Source organism: Lethenteron reissneri, unplaced genomic scaffold, assembly GCF_015708825.2.
Source record: "Lethenteron reissneri isolate LAM-NWPU_2019-01 unplaced genomic scaffold, ASM1570882v1 scaffold_1640, whole genome shotgun sequence".
In the NCBI taxonomy this organism is placed as follows: domain Eukaryota; kingdom Metazoa; phylum Chordata; class Hyperoartia; order Petromyzontiformes; family Petromyzontidae; genus Lethenteron; species Lethenteron reissneri.
Window position 1 is genome coordinate 710,274 of NW_026891378.1, and position 20,352 is coordinate 730,625.

The 20,352-nt window shown below is 44.9% G+C and overlaps 1 protein-coding gene across 1 annotated transcript in view; it reads left to right on the forward strand.

Moving 5' to 3' along the window:
* LOC133339061 (uncharacterized) overlaps positions 1-17,577 on the forward strand; it is a 254,530-nt gene extending 236,953 nt beyond the window's left edge. Inside the window, exons 8-15 of the mRNA XM_061547183.1 lie at positions 533-587; positions 1,035-1,084; positions 2,385-2,543; positions 3,584-3,691; positions 6,573-6,731; positions 11,096-11,206; positions 17,230-17,406; positions 17,555-17,577. Of these exons, the coding sequence (XP_061403167.1) occupies positions 533-587; positions 1,035-1,084; positions 2,385-2,543; positions 3,584-3,691; positions 6,573-6,731; positions 11,096-11,206; positions 17,230-17,406; positions 17,555-17,577 (842 nt within the window). The remainder of the gene's footprint in view (positions 1-532; positions 588-1,034; positions 1,085-2,384; positions 2,544-3,583; positions 3,692-6,572; positions 6,732-11,095; positions 11,207-17,229; positions 17,407-17,554) is intronic.
* The last annotated feature ends 2,775 nt before the right edge of the window (positions 17,578-20,352 follow it).

Below are 20,352 nucleotides of genomic sequence, written 5' to 3' on the forward strand. Positions count from 1 at the left end.
GAGTGGGAGAGAGAGAGTGGCGAGATCGCCACACACACGGACCCCGAGGATCGGCACCGTCGGCCAACGGTGACCGACCCCGGGGCAGCAGGAGCAGCGAGGAGACTGCAGAGAGAGCAGCGGGTCTGCAAGGGCGGAGTTGGGCAGCGGGGGTCTGCACGACGAGACAGCAGCGGGTCTGCAAGGAGGGAAGTGGGCTACGTGAGCGACAGCAGCCTGGGGGCTGCAGAGCGAAGAGTATATAGGGGAGTGCTGTGAGGGGGCTACGTGAGCGATAGCAGCCTGGGGCTGCAGAGCGAACAGTAAGGGGGAGTGCCGTGAGGGAAAAGAGATCGAACCCAAATAAAGGACACAGGACAGAGAGAAGCGTCCGAGTCTTTTATTACATATGGAACGTAACCCTTCCGTGTAACCCAGGGACTGTCTGTATTGTGGATCATTCGTGGCAAGCGCTTTGTGTGTGTGTGTGAGTGCAACCTGCCATTGTGATTAAATTCACAGGATTTATTGAGCTTCCTCCCACGTTTTGCAGTGAGTCAATACTGCTATACTGGAATTGTCGGTTTGGAAGTTGCTGAAAAGAACACGTACTGCCCAGGGTTGCGATTTCCGCATGGAAAATGCGGAAGGAGGGTTCAAATTTTCCCGCATTTTTGCTAAAGTCAACCGCAAACGGTGGAAAGACTACTCCTATGACCGCGCGCTTTTAACAACACGTTAATGCGTTCTATTGGAAAGGATACATCATGTACATGTGCTCGTAATCACGGCTCCGCATTTGAATAAAGTATGTGGTTCTTGTGCGGAAATGCGGAAATCATATATTCATTCCAATCAGTAACTCAAAGCCCTACGTGATGCTGGGCCTTGCATGTATCCTTTCCAATAGAACGCATTAACGTGTTGTTAAAAGCGCGCGGTCATAGGAGTAGTCTTTCCACCGTTTGCGGTTGACTTTAGCAAAAATGCGGGAAAATTTGAACCCTCCTTCCGCATTTTCCATGCGGAAATCGCAACCCTGGTACTGAACCCTGGTACTGCCGTTCTGGACAAGACTCATGTGTGACTGCACTGCTGATTCAGGGTAAGCTATTCAAGTGAGGCCATGATTTAGCTACACACCTGAATGCAGTGATAGGGCTTTGGGTAGTGGTAATGACAGGGATAGAGATAGGGGTAGTGATTAGTGGTAGTGATAGTGATCGGGGTGAGTGATATGGGTCGTGATAGGGGTTGTGATTTTGGCTAGCCATCGAACAAACATGGTCATCGCAGCGCGAACTTTCAGATGAGCTGCGGCCATCATTAATGCTCTTCCTTCTGATATTAGGAATCCACTGGGAGCTGTGCACTTTTAAATAATTGAGATTGATGAACTTCTTTAGAACTGCTTATTGAGGTATATTTAGTTGGTCATCCTTCCCCAGCACCTCCGATTAGCTCAACAGCTGGGCTACGTTATGGTGCGGTATTTATCACAGCGCATGATGTGGAAAAACGTGAGGGATGATCAGAAGTCTTTCTTGTCTCTTCCAGCAAGGTATTAACAACTTGATCGCGATGCAAATGCAGCCAGCCTACCCTGTCCCTCTAACGAGGTGAGGGGGCGGGACGTATCAGCTAAATAGACGACCACAACAATGATTACAAAATAATTAAATTAGGTAGACGACGATGAATAAATTGATATATTCTGTGTTGTGTTCTGTCTCTCGCGAAGAGAAGTGGGTGATTCCAAAATAGCTGAGCACCGGGGGGTGGGTTTGTAGGACAGCAAAATTTTCATTTCAAAAGGTCTTCTCCCTAAGGGGCAATTGCATATCTGCAAGAGTGACCGGACACTTCCCTCATCACCCCTCCATGTGCACAACGCCGCAGCTCAATTCCTCAGAGTGTAAATGGAATTGAGCGCCAGTGTTCATATTCCAGACCGAATTATTACAAGTATTTACGTGTTAAAATCAACTTTAATATCAACGTCTTAATCGTGCAACATCTTCATTACCAGCAATAACTGAACGGTAAAATAACATTACCGAGATCCTCCTGTCAGTCGATTGACATTCAAGCAATATCATTTTAACAGTTAGATATATTATCGAAGCTATACCGCTTAACAGCACTAAAGTCCACCCAAATCTAAATTGGGGGGTGTTTGCCCCGTACTAAGCTGTGCACACAGGGCCTCAGACCGATCCCTGTTCACCATTGCCTTCACTTAAATAATAATCATGAACACGCACCTGGCTATGACCTAGCTATTAGCAGAGTGCACGATTATATACGTGTGATCAATCACAGGTAAGCTCACACACACATACACCCTGGCTACACCAAAGCACATTGCCGTTTCCACTCACAATTCGTATGCGGTTTTTTTGCAGACAATCGAATATTCAAGGGCAAAAATTGCACCACCCAGGCACAATGTAATGCGCCCGACTTTAAGACGCAGATGAGACAATCCGTCGTGAGCATGAACCCCTCGTTCACAGGCATCGTCAAGTACTACAGCTGCTGCCAGACAAAATACTGCAACGGCGGTAAGTTGGGATTTCGAATGATGGATTTCCACTCTCACCCCCCCCCCCTTTTTATTTCGTGGTTACCTGCTGTCAAACATTACCAACAAATGGCAAACCAAACTAAGCCTCATCAGGCGACAAGCAAAAATTGGCTGTTGTTTGATGGTGACCACTGGTTATTGTTGTAATCACACCCCATACTAAACGTCACCAGCTACTCGAATGTGTAAATATGTGTTGTGCGTTGAACTCTCCAACACACACCAACTGGTTAGTGCTGAATTATTAAAATAAATCGTCACGTTTTGTTTAAGACCGAGACAAGAGGAGAAATTCTCCACAGCTCTGGCTGTCGCCTGATGATGCTGCTAGTTGTAATTACTGGCAAAAATCATGGCACTCGATTTGTAAATGTTTTCGTGGGGTTTACTCTCCAACACACAACCGGTGTGCTGTACTTGTGTAAAAAAGTTCTGACGAGTTGTGAAAGAAGAGAAAGGTACGACCTCTTATTAAGTTACATGGGGTTTTTACAACTCGTGACGAATAATGAATCAGCGGAGCTACACACACCCCCTCATTAATTGTCCCTTCACCACCTGTTCTATTTCTAGTTTCTCTCAGCACCTGTGTTCTTTCGATTTGATACATACTTAGTAGCTCCGTGTAACATTTCTTCTCCATTTAGTCCCCTACACTAGTAACGAATTGGCATGTTTTGTTTACATGACACCCATACTAATTGGCTGTGTCGTCGGGCGGTGGCGGATTTAATGATGCATTCATATTTACCCGATCTAACCCAAACACCTATATAAATGGACGTTTTGTTTACTGACAAACCACTTTACTGATTGGTTATGTAGGGTGGTGGTGGTCGTAGGGGTTTGCATCTTGAACCTTAAACTTTCATTTCTGCCGATTGCGTTGAATGAAGTTGCATTTGCCTTCATGTTTCTCGTGCGTTTTTTTTTTGGTACTACCACCGCTGGATTTTCTCGACCTCTCTCTGTCTCTCTCACTTGCTGATGCGAGCCTGTTTCTTTTTGTTGTTGCAGCCACTGGAAAGATCTGCTACTACGGGAGTGCCGGACTGGGAATCACCGAAGAATATAAGTTCTGCGCAACAGGCGAAGACTCCTGCTTAACCACCACCCTAACGCAGGGTAACGGTTTGGCCCGGGAAGATCATTTGGACGACCATTGCCATACGTGTCAACCCATACGGTTTATACGTATTCTTGTAGAGGGAAATTGAGTTTTTAGGACCATATCCTCTACAGCAGGCATGTCCAAAGTCCGGCCCGCGGGCCAATTATGGCCCGCGGTCAGATTTCATACGGCCAGCAGCTTCGGTCTTATAATGTGTTATTTATGGCTCGCTAGCTGTCAGAATAAATAAATCATTCCTCCTTTCGCCACACGGTGGCAGCACCATTCTAGTGCTCTTTGGCTCTGCATCCGTGCCGCGAATCCTTCTCGAATCATTTCTGCCATGGCGACTGCAAAAAAAAAGTTGACAGTGAGGGCCGCCGCTTTAATGGCAGCTGGACAAAAGCAGTTTTCCAGAAATGCGGTCATTCGCTAAGAAAATGCTGAGCTTATTCGGCTCCACATATTTGTGTGAGCAAACATTCTCAGTCATGAACTTAAACAAGAACCGATTGAGGTCAAGGATGAGTGACTCCCACTTGCGTGACATTTTACGCATCTCAACCACTGCCCTCAAGCCAGACCTGGTCTCTTTACTGAAATCTAGATCTCAGTATCACCCTTCTCATTAGTGTCAGCAAGTTATCTGTTCCTTGATCAATCTGAAATTGAGTGTTTTGAACGGTAACATCTTTCAATATTAACAGTGAAAAGCCTAAAGCACACTAATGCACTTGGACTTATGGCACTTGTTTGATTAAACTCTTGAATATGATTGGTTATAACTGTTGATGTTATGTACCTGTAGATGTGACACAAACTATTTCTTCTGAAAGATCTTGTAAAAGACAAGGGCAAAATTCACTTGTTATAAAGTTTAATGATAACAGACCACTTTGCATTACTTATAGCTCCTGTTTAAAATGTTCATGAGGCACAGATATTTAACTCATGTAAATTTAAGGTATTCTATACAGTTTGTTCAATATTACCTGACTGAATGAAAGGCAGAATTGTGTTTTTAGAGTTGTTCACGTCTGCCTGCGTGGCTTATATTTGGTTACATTGTCATTTGAAAAATAAAGGTAATTGTGACAATGAAATTGTTTTATAACAGTGTGTATTTTCAAGTAACTTTTGTGGTTAAAAAAATGTCAGAAAGAACTATTGGCCCCCGGGCATCTTCACTTTATCAAATTTGGCCCTCTTTGCAAAAAGTTTGGACACCCCTGCCCTACAGCTATTTCAACGTGGGCAAGACATAGTTTTTGTCTACTTGTTTGTGTTTCTGCCTTGTGATGGGACTCTGTAGGATGAACGTTGATATTTATAAGGACATGGGGTGACCAATAAGGTCTGAATTGGTCTGTAATAAGGTAGGCACTGATAAGGGGTTAGCATGTATGCTTTGCGTACTAATCTTGCTTCCTAACCCCTCGTCAGCACCTATACTTCACCAGTGCCCCCTTCGGACAAGTATTGCAAGTTTCTAAACAATGGCAACATTAGGGAGGGGGTAGGAGGCACTGCAGCTGGTGAGGGGATGTTTAAGATTAGTCGTGGATACAGTCACGTTTTCCAATTTGATTTGTAGATTTAATTCCTTAATGTATTGAGTTCCATTTTAATGTAAAAATATATTGAAGGACTGTGTCTTGGTCTGGTCTGAGACTGTTTTTGCTGTTGTTGAACTGTCCCATTTCCGAAGCTTAAGAATTGATTACGCAATTTGAACTTATATACTTTATTTATTTATTAAAGGGGTGCTACGGTGGTGAGATATTACATTCCTCACCTGGTATGCAGGATGTCGTTTGTTTGATTCTGACGCCTGCTGTATATTTGAAGTTTGCATGTTCTCGTAGTCACGTGGATTTTTTTCTCCAAGTCCTCCAGTTTTTTTCCTCCACATTTAGAAACATGCATTTAGATAATTAAAATAATTTTACTAATAAAAATGTCCGAATAATGAGCCACTTTATTGAGCTATCATTTGTGAAAGCCAGGTTACTTCTGAAAAATTAGTTAATACCTCAATGGGCTTTGCCTGGCAGGATATGTGTCTGGGTGATTTGTTTACCTTTATTGTACTTTGCGTGATTATTGTGTTTTTGTATTGTTCGTTTTTGTAACACTCTTACCCTCTGCCCGTACTGGACATTTATGAAGAAGAGCTTTATATCTCATTGGATTCCTCCTGGAGTGTAAATATATTTTCTGATTATGATAAAAGGGGGAGTCTATGTGGAGAGAGAACTAAATTAAACTCTTTATTTTACCGGGTAAGGCCCACTGAGCCCTCGGTGCCTAGGAGATGTTAACTACTTCGCCTTGTATGGAGGAAGTCGTGGGTTCGATCCCGACCCTGACATAACCTGCAGCTGTATATTTGGATTCAGCATCTCTCTCTTTCTCTCCCCGTGGTGGTCGCACGGATTTTTCTCTGTGGTCCTCCAGTTTTTCCCCTCGAGTAGTTGGCTGCTATAAATTTGCACGTGATAATACACTTTGTCCAGCTATCATTTGTGATGGCCAGGTCGCTTATGTTTAAAGAAAAGAAAGCTACGTAGCTCGGTGAGCCTTACCTGGTCAAATGAAAAATATTTTAGTTTAGTATTTGGCTGCTATACAATTCCAAGTGATTATCGGCCACTTCATTAAGCTGCTATCATTCGTGATGGTCAGGTTGCTTATCTGAAAAAATAGCTACATAGCTCAGTGGGGCCTTACACCTAGTAAATAAAAAATTGTTTCTAGTTTAGTGGGACCAATTCCCCAGGTTAAGTGACTTTGAGCTGCTCTGGAGAGGGGTGGTTATGCGGGGGACAATAAAACTCGGTCCAGGTCACTACAACGTTGATCTAAACAGTTTGCGATCGCCTCCTTGTTTTGCAGGTGGCAAAACATTCCAATTCAGGGGATGTGGCGTCACGGCGGCGTGTGCGACGTCCGATTACAAGACGGAGATAAAGCAATACATCACCGGCATCGCCTCTTCATTCACCGGCACCGTGAACGATTACACCTGCTGCCAGACCGATCTCTGCAATGGCGGTAGTGGATTTCAATTGACGGACAGATTGTTTAACCCACCTCTTTCTTATTTCTGTAATGTGGAGTATGCGTGTGTGTACATTAAAATTCATTTCGCACCGTGCTAATCAGAGGTGCTTGGGAAAGGACGATGACCTTAAAACAATAAGTTCGAAAATAAATGTGTTTTTTACATAGTATACTGGGGTAATCTGTAGTGTAATCATCATAGGCGATCCCTCGCAACCGAGGATGTGTGTCTTCCATTGAAAAGTCTAATTATCTTTGGGTCTTAAATACCTGAAGGGTGGTGGGTGGAATTGGATAAGTAATTTCGTCTACAGCATGCTGTTTCCGCCATTCCCGCTTTTCCTCTTCGTGTTTCCACCGTTCAGTTTCAATATGTTTGGAACCTTGAAATAGACTGTCTGTGTGTCTCCAGCTGAGGTGATACTGGGCAAGAGTCTCTTATGAGTTGGTGTCGATAGTGCACATCTTGATTTTGGCCTTCAGAACATCATTGAAGCACTTTATCTGCCCTCCTCTTGAATGCACACCCTGAAATAAGCTGGAGTTGGGCATATGGACGACATCGAATGATCGCGGCCTCGATTCTCGTGGTGTTTGTTTGCAAGAGGACGCTGATGTTTGTGAGTCTGTCTTCCCACCTGATGTCAAGGATCTTCTGCAGGCAGCCTTGATTGGACTTCTCTAGTGCTTTAAGATGTCTCCTATATGTTATCCACATCTCAGTTCCGTACAGCAAGGTAGAGATTACGACTGCTTGGTAAACCATGATCTTGGTTTTGGACCTGATGTCACATTCCTCAAACACAATTTTCCTCAGCCGACCGAAAGCTGTACTTACACATTTCAGGGGTTTTGTATTTCTTCGTCAACATCAGCATTCAATTAGGCTTATGAGGTTTGGGAAATGCACATTTTCATGAGTCTCACTGTGGATGTAAATTGTCGGAGCTGGGGACTGCTCATTGACAACTGGTTGATGAAGGACCTTTGTCTTTAAAATATTAAGCATCAGTCCCATTTTCTCATGTGCTTTAGTAAAGTTTTGATTGCCTGAAGATCCACTTCCATGTGGGCACACACGATGGCATCATCAGCTTACTGGAACTCAAAACAAAAATTAACCCGTAAAAACAAAGTTTTTCACTATAAATCCTTTATATGCGTGGCATCGGTTTTATTTTATTATTCATTTCAAATTTTTTTCACGAAAATAAATTGTCACGCACAACGAGTCTGTGTGCAAAATGTCAGCTCGTTGGATCACGGGAAGTGGGTTAAAAATCGACCGAAAGATTTGCACGGTCGTAAGCGCGCAAGCAAGCAAGCAAGTGAACTTAATATAAAGGATTTAACAACTACTGTCAGGATGATTTTAGATTTAAATCGAAGTTGGTTGATGTTGAACAGCTTACCATCAATTTGGTTATTTAAGCTCCACTCCTACTCGAAGCTTGCCAGTAGTTAACTGTAGCATCGCGGTGAAGAATATTGAGAAGATTGTTGGGGCGATTATGCACCCTTGTTTGACTCCAATCTTAACTTCAAAGTGGTGTGAGATGGATCCATTACTAAGAAGCACTGCTGTTATACCACCATGCAGCAGGCGAAGAATAGTGACAAATGTCGGTGGACATCATACTTTTGAAGGATCTCCACAGTGTTTCCTCGGTTGACAGAAGCAAAGGCTTTCGTGAGGTCAAAAAAGGCCATATAGAGAGGTTTGTGTTGTTCCTGATATTTCTCCTGCAGTTAATGGGCAGTGAAGATCATGCCAGTTGTGTGTATTGATCACCTGAACCCACATTGGGATTCTGGGTGGAGTTGATCAGTAATTGTCAGAAGACAGTTGAGGAAAGTTCTTGCAATGATCTTTCCTACAGTAGACAGCAAGGTGGTTCCCCTGTAATTTCCACAATCGGATGTATGTCCTTTCGTGAAGATTGTCACAATCATGGCATTTCTGAAGTTGTTTGGTATGTCTGCGAATTTCCAAATTTTCAACGTGAGCGCTTGTAGCCGTGACGCGAGCTCCTCTCCTTTTTTGAAGATTTCAGCAGGGATTCCATCAGCTCCCAGGTGCCCTATTGCTCTTCATCTGCTTGATGGCTTTCCTCACTTTATCAAGCATTGAGGGGATTCCAAGCTCATTTCTGTTTAGGTGTTGTGGGACGGAGCGGAAAACACTATCGACAAACGAGTCTCGATTGCGCTTATTTTCAAAATTATCTTTTCAGCGTGTGTTGAGTTCCCTCTCCTTAATCAGATCTCCTCCATTCTTAGCCCTCAGTGGGGGGTTGTTCCCCAAGTGCTCGGACCAAAGGCGGTTCTGGTGGCACTGAAAAAGCCATGCATATTATATGTCGGCAAGATGTTGGATCTCTTTCGCTTTGTCTTCCCACCATCAGTGTGTAGTGTACAGAAGTGTAGAATGTACATTTAACTTTTTTTAGCACCGTACGTAGACAACCGTACTAATTACAGATGCGGAGGAAAGACAACAAACTAAGCCCAAAAAGCAGTTCTTAAGAAGTGAATTTGTCAGTTTAGATGATTTTAAAGTGCATATCACCCAGTGGCATCCCAATATCAGAAGATACCCACAGAAAGCCACAGAGACCCATACTGATGTGTGTAGGTTGAACTTTTTTCACACTGTACATAACACGTAGGCTTTCGCGACCAATATTATTCATAATCAATGTTTTTGGGTTTAGATCGCGTTATTTATAAATGTGTCGTAACCCTCCACCACCCGACACGGCCAATCAGTAAAAAAGTGTCACGTTGACAAAAGACAAATAGTTCACTGCTTTAGCCCACCAGTGTGTTGAAGCATGAAACCACAACATTTACAATTTGAGTACGACGTTTCGCTGGTAATTGCATCCAGCATCATCGGGCAATTCACCAGAATGGTGAGGCTCTGCTGTGTCTCCCGTTCTTATATAGAGCAGCAGCAGGGTGACGTCATCATTAACTCATTAACTCATCAGGTGCAAAGATTTGAAGGGGGGGGGGGGTTATTGTAATTATATACTAGATTAGTAATCAGGATATTGTTACGATGCGAGTTGTAGATTAGTAATCATTCCAAATGATTTGGGGGGGGGGTTATTGTAATTATATACTATATTAGTAATCAGGCTATTGTTACGATGCGAGTTGTAGATTAGTAATCATTCCAAATTATTACTAATCTACAACTCGCATCATTCCAAATGATTACTAATCTACAACTCGCATCGTAACAATAGCCTGATTACTAATCTAGTATATAATTACAATAACCCCCCCCCCCCTTCAAATCTTTGCACCTGACGAGTTAATGAGTTAATGATGACGGCACCCTGCTGCTGCTCTATATAAGAACGGGAGACACAGCAGAGCCTCACCATTCTGGCGAATTGTCCGATGATGCTGGATGCAATTACCAGCGAAACGTCGTACTCAAAATGTAAATGTTGTGGTTTCATGCTTCAACACACCGGTGGGCTAAAGCAGTGAACTATTCGTCTTTTGTCAACGTGACACTTTTTTACTGATTGGCCGTGTCGGGTGGTGGAGGGTTACGACACATTTATTAATAACGCGATCTAAACCCAAAAACGTTGATTATGAACACTGTACATAGCCAACTATGTAATCGGAGGTGCAGTTTTGAGGCTATGGTGCATTGTTGAGTCTATTGGCAGTGAGTCTATGGATAGTGTTAAGCCTATGGGTATTTTTTTTTCGTCTGATGACTGACGCTTGTGTTGCATTCGGAACATCGTGATTTATTTTATTTCTACCCACGTGACTTTACCGAAAGAACCAAAGAGTATAGTCTATGGGAACTGTTGAGTCTATGGGAAGTGTTAGTCTATGCCCTATGGGTAGGGTAGTGTTGAGTCGATGGGTAGTGTTATCTATGGTAAATATGTATGTTGAACTTTCACTCCACCGTACATTGCCGAATGCACTGATCGGAGGCGCAGGGGAAGGACAACCAATTCAACTCTATCTAGATTTTAAGTTTTCGTGACTGCACGGATCTATACTCTTTGGTTCTTTCGGTAAAGTCACATATATATAAAACAAAATACATTAAATCACGATGTTTCGGGCGCAACACAAGCGTCCGTCATCAGGTGGGACAACCACAGCAATAAACAACTGCTGAGCCCAACACACTCTGCGTGTGTTGGGGTTCTTTCGCACCGTGCACAGCCAACCACTACAAATGACGCTATAAGATTAAAGTATTTATTATCATAATCATTATTATTATTATTCTCTGGGTCTGATCTGCATCAATGCTGTTGAATGTCACAGGTTCCCATGAGCTCACCCCCCCCACCCCCCTTGCCATGCAGTGACCAATGGTCGTACTTGTCGCTTCGGAAGCAGCGGGTTGGGAGTTCCTGAAGTGGACAAGGCCTGTGCACCAGGGGAAGACTCGTGTGTGACTGCTGTGCTATCACAGGGTAAGTTTGTTCTGGTAAAAATCACAACTTTTTAGCATATGTGTAATGGGTTCATTTTAGGCGCACACACTTCTTGGGAGGCAACACTCATTTATTAATGAACACAACAGTTACTCAGCAGTTACTCTTACTTTACACATAGGGTGGTGACCACCGACCTACTCTAGCTGACACACACTTCTCTTCGTAGCTACTTTAGCATGACCGAGCCAGGTGGACTGCTGGCAGGTCCGCTCACTGGAGGCCCTCTGTTCTTGGCATCTTCACGAGGCGTCTTCATTCTCGGCATGGGCAGCCTCGAACCTCCTGAGGAGGCTGCTTATATGGGCCTCGGCGTGCCCGGGGCCCACCCCGGCCACGTCTCCCTTCGAGCACCCTCTCGAAGTCCCCCCTGCTGTCCACGTGTCCCCCGAGGTCCCCCTGGGCCCCCGGCCCCCACTCGGATTCAGTCACATGTCCAGCACCGGCCCTGACGTCATTCCCGCCTCCAGCCGGGATGACGTCATGTGTGTGTGCAAACCCACGTGGTAGTAACACTCCCGGCACAGTGATGTCACATGTGTGCGTGTGTACACAGCAGTGACACCACAATCATTACATATGTAGTGAGTTCAACTGAGTCGCAGACATAATCTTTAGAGGCAACACATGTATTAACACCTATACACGGGGTAACTGCCTCTTAACAGAATAACAATCTATGGTGGTGACCACCAGGCTAACTACACTAATTACACCGTAACTAGCTACAAAGGACCGGACCATAGCTTGGGTCCCGGTCCACGTGTTGGAGACTCTTGAGGAACGTAGACTTTTTCAGGATGAACAACAGCAGCCGGTCCCTCTGGGGGACCCGGCTTATATCCTCACGGGTCGTGGCTGTCTCTGTGTTTGTCCACGACCACCTTCCAGAATCCTTGAGCAGGATCTCGACCCTGACATGTGACCACCCCGAGCCCCCACCTGGGGCCCTTTGTAGACTTAACCGGTCACGTGTCCTCTCGTGTCAACCAAAGTGCCATGGCCTATAGTAACCCCGTTCCTATGGCTGGCACTTCCACGCTATCCTGTAGGGCTGGCACTGCACGCCAAGCGTGGTGCTATCCAGCGCTATTACTCAGCGCTGACCGAGCCCCTCTAGGGCCGGCATTTACCCAGTGACATCCCGTTAGATTATATGTCACTACACATATAATCTAACGTATATTTATAGAGTACCCTTTACTCATTTGTTACAACTCCCACTACTCTACGAGACATCTGGCAAAAGCATGTACAACATTATAACACGTAGGCTTTCGCGACCTACGTGTTCACCATTCTGGCGAATTGCCCGATGATGCTGGTTGCAATTACCAGCGAAACGTCGTACTCAAATTGTAAATGTTGTGGCTTCAACACACCGGTGGGCTAAAGCAGTGAACTATTTGTCTTTGTCAACGTGACACATTTTTTACTGATTGGCCGTGTCGGGTGGTGGAGGGTTACGACACATTTATAAATAAACGCGATCTAAACCCAAAAACGTTGATTATGAATGTACAACATTATCCGGCACGTGTTGTGAAGGGGGGAACTGCTTAGATATGCATCGGCTTCCGGTTGCCGAACGAATACACAGCATTAAAAGGTCGCACTGACCACACATACACACAGTGTGCAATTGCCACTAGTGACCCACATTACGTTGCTGATCTCATCAAGGAACAATAAACCATCGTCACGCGAACTCGCTCATCCTTGCAGCAGTAGTGACATTTGGCTGCTGGCCATTGAACTCAGACAGTGGTCACCATCATGCATCGCTTTCAGATGCTATAGACACTACACTACTATACAGCACACTATACACTATACTACGATACACTACACTATGCATTATACTACACACTACTATATACAAAACTTTTGCTTAGCCGTCGAACAAAGACCGTCATCGCTCGGCACTTTCAGATGTGCTTCTGCGGCCGTATAGAGAGCTCTTCTGATATTAGGAAGCCACTGGGAGTTATACACTTTTAAATAATCATCTAGATCGACAAACTCATTTCTTTAGAACTGCTTGTTGTTTTGTTTAGTTTGTCCTTCCCCCTCAACTCCAATTAGCGCGGTTGGCTACGTGCATACATACTAAATTATAAGCAATATTTATTTTACCAGGTAAGGCCCCTTGAGCTATGCAGAAGCGACCTGGCTTGCACATATGATAGCAGCTCAACGAAGTGGCTGATAGCATCACGTGAAAATTTATAGCAACAGCCAAATACTCTAAACATGTGGAGATGTTGATTCTAAATGTGAAGGGGAGAGAGACAAGCAGACTCCAAATATACAGCAGGCATCAGGGTCGGGATTGAACCCACGCCCCACTATATACCAGGCGAGGGAGTTAATAATCTAGCAACAATGGAGCCAGTTTTGTTTGCTATGTCAAGGCGCTTGCAAATACACAAGGGTGGCATAGAATGGAATGATGCAGTTGGCAGAAGCGGTGTGCTACAAGGGTGATGAGTAATGAGTGACGGCAGTAATGGAGGGGGTATTTGGGAATCACGCGAAGGGGTGACAGGGAAGGATCAGGAAAGAGTGGAGGGGGCGTGGTGGAGGGGAAAGAGGCAGGGAAATGGGTGACGATGGAGAGTAGATGAGACTTTAAGAGAGGGAATGGAAAGAGTTTAAGGAGGGGGGAGACTGCTTAATGTACAGGGGTAGTGTTGAGTCTATGGGTGACAGTGCCGAGTGTGTGGGTGGCAGTATTGTGTCTATGGGGTTATTGCTGAGTCTATGGGTGGCAGTGTTGAGTCTATGGGTAGCAGTATAGAGTCTATGGGTAGAAGTGTTGAGTCGATCGTGCAGTGTTGAGTCGATGGGTGGCAGTGTTGAGTCTACGGTGCAGTGTAGAGTTATAAATGCTCCGATACGTCCATTGTTTTTGTACTGTTCCCCTTTTAACGTTCTCTGGTCTGACACTCGTGTTGAGACACTGAGTAGTGAGACACTGCAAGTGGGACACTGATAGTGAGACTAGGCCATACAAAAGGCTGTCTCTGGTGTAGGCCAATCAATGTCAAAGACAATTACAATACACTATGTAACACTATTTTTGTCTCTGGGTAGTAAGTGTCATTTTTAAATTGGTTATGCCTAAAAAGTATTTCTAAAATGGCTATTATTCCCCACAAACTTTGCTTTTGTGACTGTGACAGTGATATTTTGAGAAAACGGGTGAATTTGTGTTTTTTCGTTCACATAAAGTAAAAAAAACAACAACATATAAATCAAAATGAACAAGTATTCATACTAAAGTAATACAAAAAATTACTGCAAAATATTTAGAAGTGAGTAGTTTTTCGAGATTTTCGATTATATTGTAAATCACTTTCACAAATCGGCGTTCAAAGTCCAGTATATCCTGGTGGATGAGCTCGCCTTGCTCCTTCAAATACGCTCCCATGTTCTCTTTGAATGTATCCAGATGAGCATCAAGGTTATGGACTTTGAGGGAAATTTTACAGCCCATTTTGCCATAGTTCTTCACTCGTCTCAACCTGCTCCACAGAGTTTTCGGCCTTGTGATTACCCAGGAAGCCCCGAACCACTGTGTCAAAGCTGTTCCAAGCTGCTTTCTCCTTGCTAGTGAGCTTCTTAGGGAATAAATTGCACTCCAGGATCTTCTATTTCTATAGTCCGACGAAGACACCGGCTTTGACCTTTACCTCAGACAGCTTAGGGACGAAGTCTTGAAGGGACTTGAAAGATGCCAACTCCTAATCTACAGCTCTGACAAATTGTTTCATAAGGCCCAATTTGATGTGCAGTGGTGGCATCAGCACCTTCCTAGGGTTCACCAGTGGCTTCCACTTGACGTTGTTCCTGCCCACAGAGAACTCGGTCCGCTGTGGCCAGTCCCGCCTGTGGTAGTGCGCCTTGGTGTCCCTGCTGTCCCAAAGACAAAGATAGCAAGGAAACTTGGTAAAACTGCCTTGAAGACCCATCAGGAATGCCAACATTTTACAGTCTCTGATAACCTCCCAGCTGTACTCATCATACTTCAAGGCATCCAGCTAGGTCTTGATGCTGTTGTAATCCTCTTTGAGGTGCACCGAGTGAGCCAGGGGAAGAGACGAGTATTGTTACCATAATGGAGCAGCACGACTTTTGAGGCTCCTGGATGAGCTGTCAATGAAGAGGTGCCACTGGTTACAGGCGATTCCGATTGCCTCGAGCAGACTGGTAGCATTGTGGCAGAAGCAGAGCCCATCTTGACGGGTGAAGAAGCTGCAAAAACGTTGGTGACGCTTCCTCTGATCTGTGACTTGCACACTTGCATCCAACAAGTTTCACGGCTTGAGCCTAGATGTCAAAATATCGGCATTGGACTTGGTGAGACCAAGATCTCTGATCAAGTCGTTGAGATATTTTTGGTTGGGGTAGTATGGGTTTCTCTTCTCGGCTCCACCTCTGAAATTGTCATTTGGATCTACATCTTCTTCGCTCTCTGAATTGCTGATAACTTCTAATGACGGCTGCTCTCTCTCCGGGAGTGGGTACGGGGAGCTCATGGCAGTGTGACACCGGGGCGCTGGATGAAGGACGTTACAGATACATGACAGTCCGACGTTTGGAAGGGTCCACCTTGCAGAAGTAGCAGTTGCTTGAGTGGTCAGTGGTTTCCTGCCAAATTATTGGGATAGCGAACTTCATTGCTCTCTTTTCCCCTCTCTACCATCCTACAAAATACATTTATTTCACGAATGACTAATGTGTAAGAGATTCTCGCAACATTTTTCATATATGATATATATTTTCAACAACATTGAAAATTGTAAAACATTTTTTTAATTAAAACTTTTAACACACTTTATAACATAAAATTCCGAGCAACAATTGTCCATCTTACCTTCCAATTTTTTTTGCATTGCTCGCAGGTAAAATGAGGTCCCCATGGTTTGTCTTAATTCCCGACAGGCATGCCGAAATATGCCTTGTAGGCCTCACACATCTTAGCAGATGGTTCCACAGAGTACTTTTTCGCTCTTGTCTTGATAAATTGGCCGTAGACAAAGCAAAATACGCCTGCCGGATTCTTACAGCCTCTTGATGCCATCTCAGAAAAATCCAGATATGTATCCACTTAAGCAGCTAGAACTAAACTGACCTGGTGGGCTTAAGGCCCCTGTTTTTATGCTACTATTTATATTACTGCAAAGTTTTAGAATGTTCTAGAAGTTACTCCAAATTTACTCAGCACTGAATCTATCTGGAATTCTCACTGAAATAGGTACATTTAAAAAAAATCACTGTCCTGGTTACAAAAGCAAAGTTTGTGGGGAAATATAGCCATTTTCTGTACTTTTGAGGCATAAGCAATTAGAAAATTACACTTACTACCCAGGGGCAAAATATATATATTTTTTACACTGTTATTGGAGCATTTTTTTTTTAAACCTATCAACGTGACTTTACCGAAAGACCCAAAGAATATGAATTCCTGCAGTCACGAAACCTTCAAGTCAGATTCTTTCCTCTCTAGGTCCGTTGCCCCCCCCCCCCCCACTAGTTGTTTGTGTTCCCTGCTATTCATGCAATGCGCAATTGCGATCCTAGGATCATCACCATCATCATCATGTGCAGGCCCCTCCGGGAGTGGCAGTCTCCACACGTCGCCAACAGAAATTATATCTTGCACTTGCCGCCACGCTGAATGCAAGCCAAGGCCACGGTGTCAAAGATCGGCCTCGACCGTGCGTGTCCACGTCAGGCCGTGGTCTGCCCCGGGAGTGACTCCAGTCCCGCGCAGGGCTCTGGCGTGATATTCTCACGGGATGCCGGGCATCCTGTGAGAAGGCGGACCTCGGCATTGGTGATGTGTTCACTGAAGTGGATGTAGAATATCCTCGGATAGAATGTGCATTATAAATATGAACTAATATTAATCATTTATATTATTCATGCTAGCATTTATTTATGAATTGGAAATTATTTATATATTTAACAGGTTATGTTCCTTTTTACTTTTCCAGACGGAAAGCAGCTCATGGGCAGGGACTGCGCCACTTCGGCTCAGTGTGGCGCCGCCGAGTTCAAGGATCAGATAAAGGAGTACATCGGCTCCCTTTTCCCCTCATTCACCGGCACTGTCGATTCGTTCACCTGCTGCCAGCAGAATCTCTGCAACAATGGCAGCGGCACCACCAGTGGCACCACCACCAGCAGCAGCACCACCAAAGGCGGCGGCAACGGATGCGCCCGATTGCGTGCGGCTCACTTCACGTCGGCCTTGCTCGTTGCCGCGATCGTTATCTCGTCTGCTTTTTAATACTCTGCTTGTTGGGCCGACCGCGGCAGTTGTCCTCGCCCAGCGTGGCTGACGGCACTCCTGAAAAGGGGGAAAGGGGTGCCCTAAGATAAGCAGGTAAAAAAATATATTTCGCCTGGTTAAAATTGTGTGGGGGACTTCTCTACTTATGAATATTGCACTCCCGGACTTTCAGAGATACGAACAAAGCTCTCCCCGTATATGTCCAGTTGCAGCTGTTTGGAAACGAGAATCGTAAGATCTACGGCCGCCCAAAACCAGACACGAGTGGCATCTACATCTGCAGAACGTGAAGAACCAGTGGTATCTACAACGTGAAGAACCAGTATCATCTGCATCTGCAGAGCATGAAGAACCAATGGCATCTACATCTGCAGAACATGAGTAAACAGTAGCATCTACATCTGTAGAACATGAAGAACCAGTGGCATCTACATCTGCGGTACGTGAAGAACCAGTGGCATATACAACGTGAAGAACCAGTGGCATCTGTATCTGCAGAACATGAAGAACTGATGGCATCTACATCTGCAGAATGTGAAGACATCAGTGACATCTACATTTGGAGAACATGAAGACACTGGTCGCATCTACTTCTGCTGAACGTGACGTATCAATGACATCTACATCTCCAGAATATGAAGAACTGGTGGCATCTACAAAAACAAGCCATTCCTCATGTTTAGTGTACACGCCGTACAACGTGTTTGGAATCGACAGGAGTAAAGTTGGACTTACGAACAAATCGACTCATGACAAGACCTCTGGAACCTAACTCGTTCATAAGTAGAGGAGTCCCTGTATGGGTGCCACGGCCGCTAGTGAGATGATAACTGCCTCGCCTTGTATACAGGAGGGTTGTGGGTTTCGACCCCGCACCCTGACGGGCCGATGCCTGCTGGTGTATATGTGGAGTCTGCGTCTCTCTTTTTTTTCTCTCCCCATGGATATGTTATATCCCTTGCTTGGTATACAGGAGTTCGAGGATTCCATCCCAGACCCCGACGATGCCTGTTATTATATATTTCGAGTCTCTCTCTATCCACGTGGAGGTGTTAACTACCTTGCCTGAACTACAGGATAGGATGGGTTCGATCCCGGACCCTTACGATGTCTGCTGCTTTCTATTTGGAGTCGGCGTCTCTTCTTACTCGCCGTGGTATTAGTTTATAGTCCCGTGGTTCTCGGTACGTGGCAATGTCTCAGGGGATGTACGTGAGGTGATTTATAAATGTGTGAAATTATATCATACGTGAGTGTCATTATGTACATACGACACAATACGCGACACTACTATACATTACACTATACAGTACACTATGCACTACACTATACAAATACGCTACTATACACTTCACTATGATACACTGCACTATACACTACACTATTATATACTTACAATATACACTACACTACAATACACTCCTATACACTACACACCACACTCTACACTACCGTACACTGCACTATCCGTGTCTCTCTCCTCGGTCGCGTGGATTTTACTCTGGGCTCTCCGCTTTTTCCCTCCACATTTAGAATCAACATCACCATGGGTTGAGAATATTTGGCTGATATAAATGTCAACGAGATGATGATAATTCACTTGGTTGAGCTTCTATCATTTGTGATAGCCAGGTGAGGGCTTCTAAAATAGAGTGGCATCGTATCTCAGTGGGGGCCTTACACCTGCCAAAATAAAAATAGTTTAATTTGAATTTAGATGCACCGACTGGGCTCCCCTCACTGTCGCGAACTCAGTTCTCAAACGCAAAATTCTTTTGCAACTCCATTACATAATAATCAGAATAATATTTATTTATACTGCAGGAGGAGAGTTCCGATGAGCTATGAAGCTCTTTGTGTCAAAGATGTCCAGTAGGGGGACACGGCGGTCAGAACGTTACAAAACAACAACATACACAATACTCACAAACACCGATAGGGGTGCAAAGTAGATGAAAGGTAAGCCAATCACTAATATTCAAATCAAACTCAACTATTTTTAAATTTTACCAGGTATAAGGGCCCATTGACCTGGCCATCACAAATGATAGCAGCTCAACCATGTGGTTGACATCATCATCATCACGTGGACATTTATCGCAACAGCAGTCATATTCTCTAAAGACGTGGTGATGTTGATTTTATATTTGGAGGAGGAAAACCAGAGGACCCGAAAAAAAATCCGCACAACCACGGGGAGAAAAAGAGAGACACGCAGACACCAAATATACAAAAGTCCATCGTCAGGGTCCGAGATTGAACCCATGATCTCCTGCATACCAGGCGAAGTAGTTAACATCTCCTAGCAACCATGGCTCCCACAAGAGATAGACAAACACCGACACAACCCCGGGGCCCGGCCAACCATAAAGTACATTCACACGTAGTTACTCAACGACGATAAAGTCACCACGCAGAGACCTGTAGACTCACCACACAGAGACCCATAGACTCACGACCACATAGTGGAGTGACCCACAGACGCATCACCCTACTACACACCCCCCCCACCCCCCCGCTGGTCAATTACAGAGTCCGCTCCCACGTAGTTACTACGCGACGACACCGTAGATCGTAGAGAGAACGCCGCGCGACGGGCTGCCCCCACCGCTGCCCCGTACCTCTCCCGTTTGCGACGGTTGGGTAGTGGCGGCAGCACCGGCAGGGAGCCCCCCGAGGATGTGCAGCACGGCCGCTGTCCAGCCGACGTAAATGTACGCGCCGATCTCTCGCTTCATGGCGTGGGTCACCAGCGGCTTGTGGAAGTCGCGCACGACGGAGTCGGCCGTTCACGACGAGGGCACCAGCTGCGCAACGCCGGCGA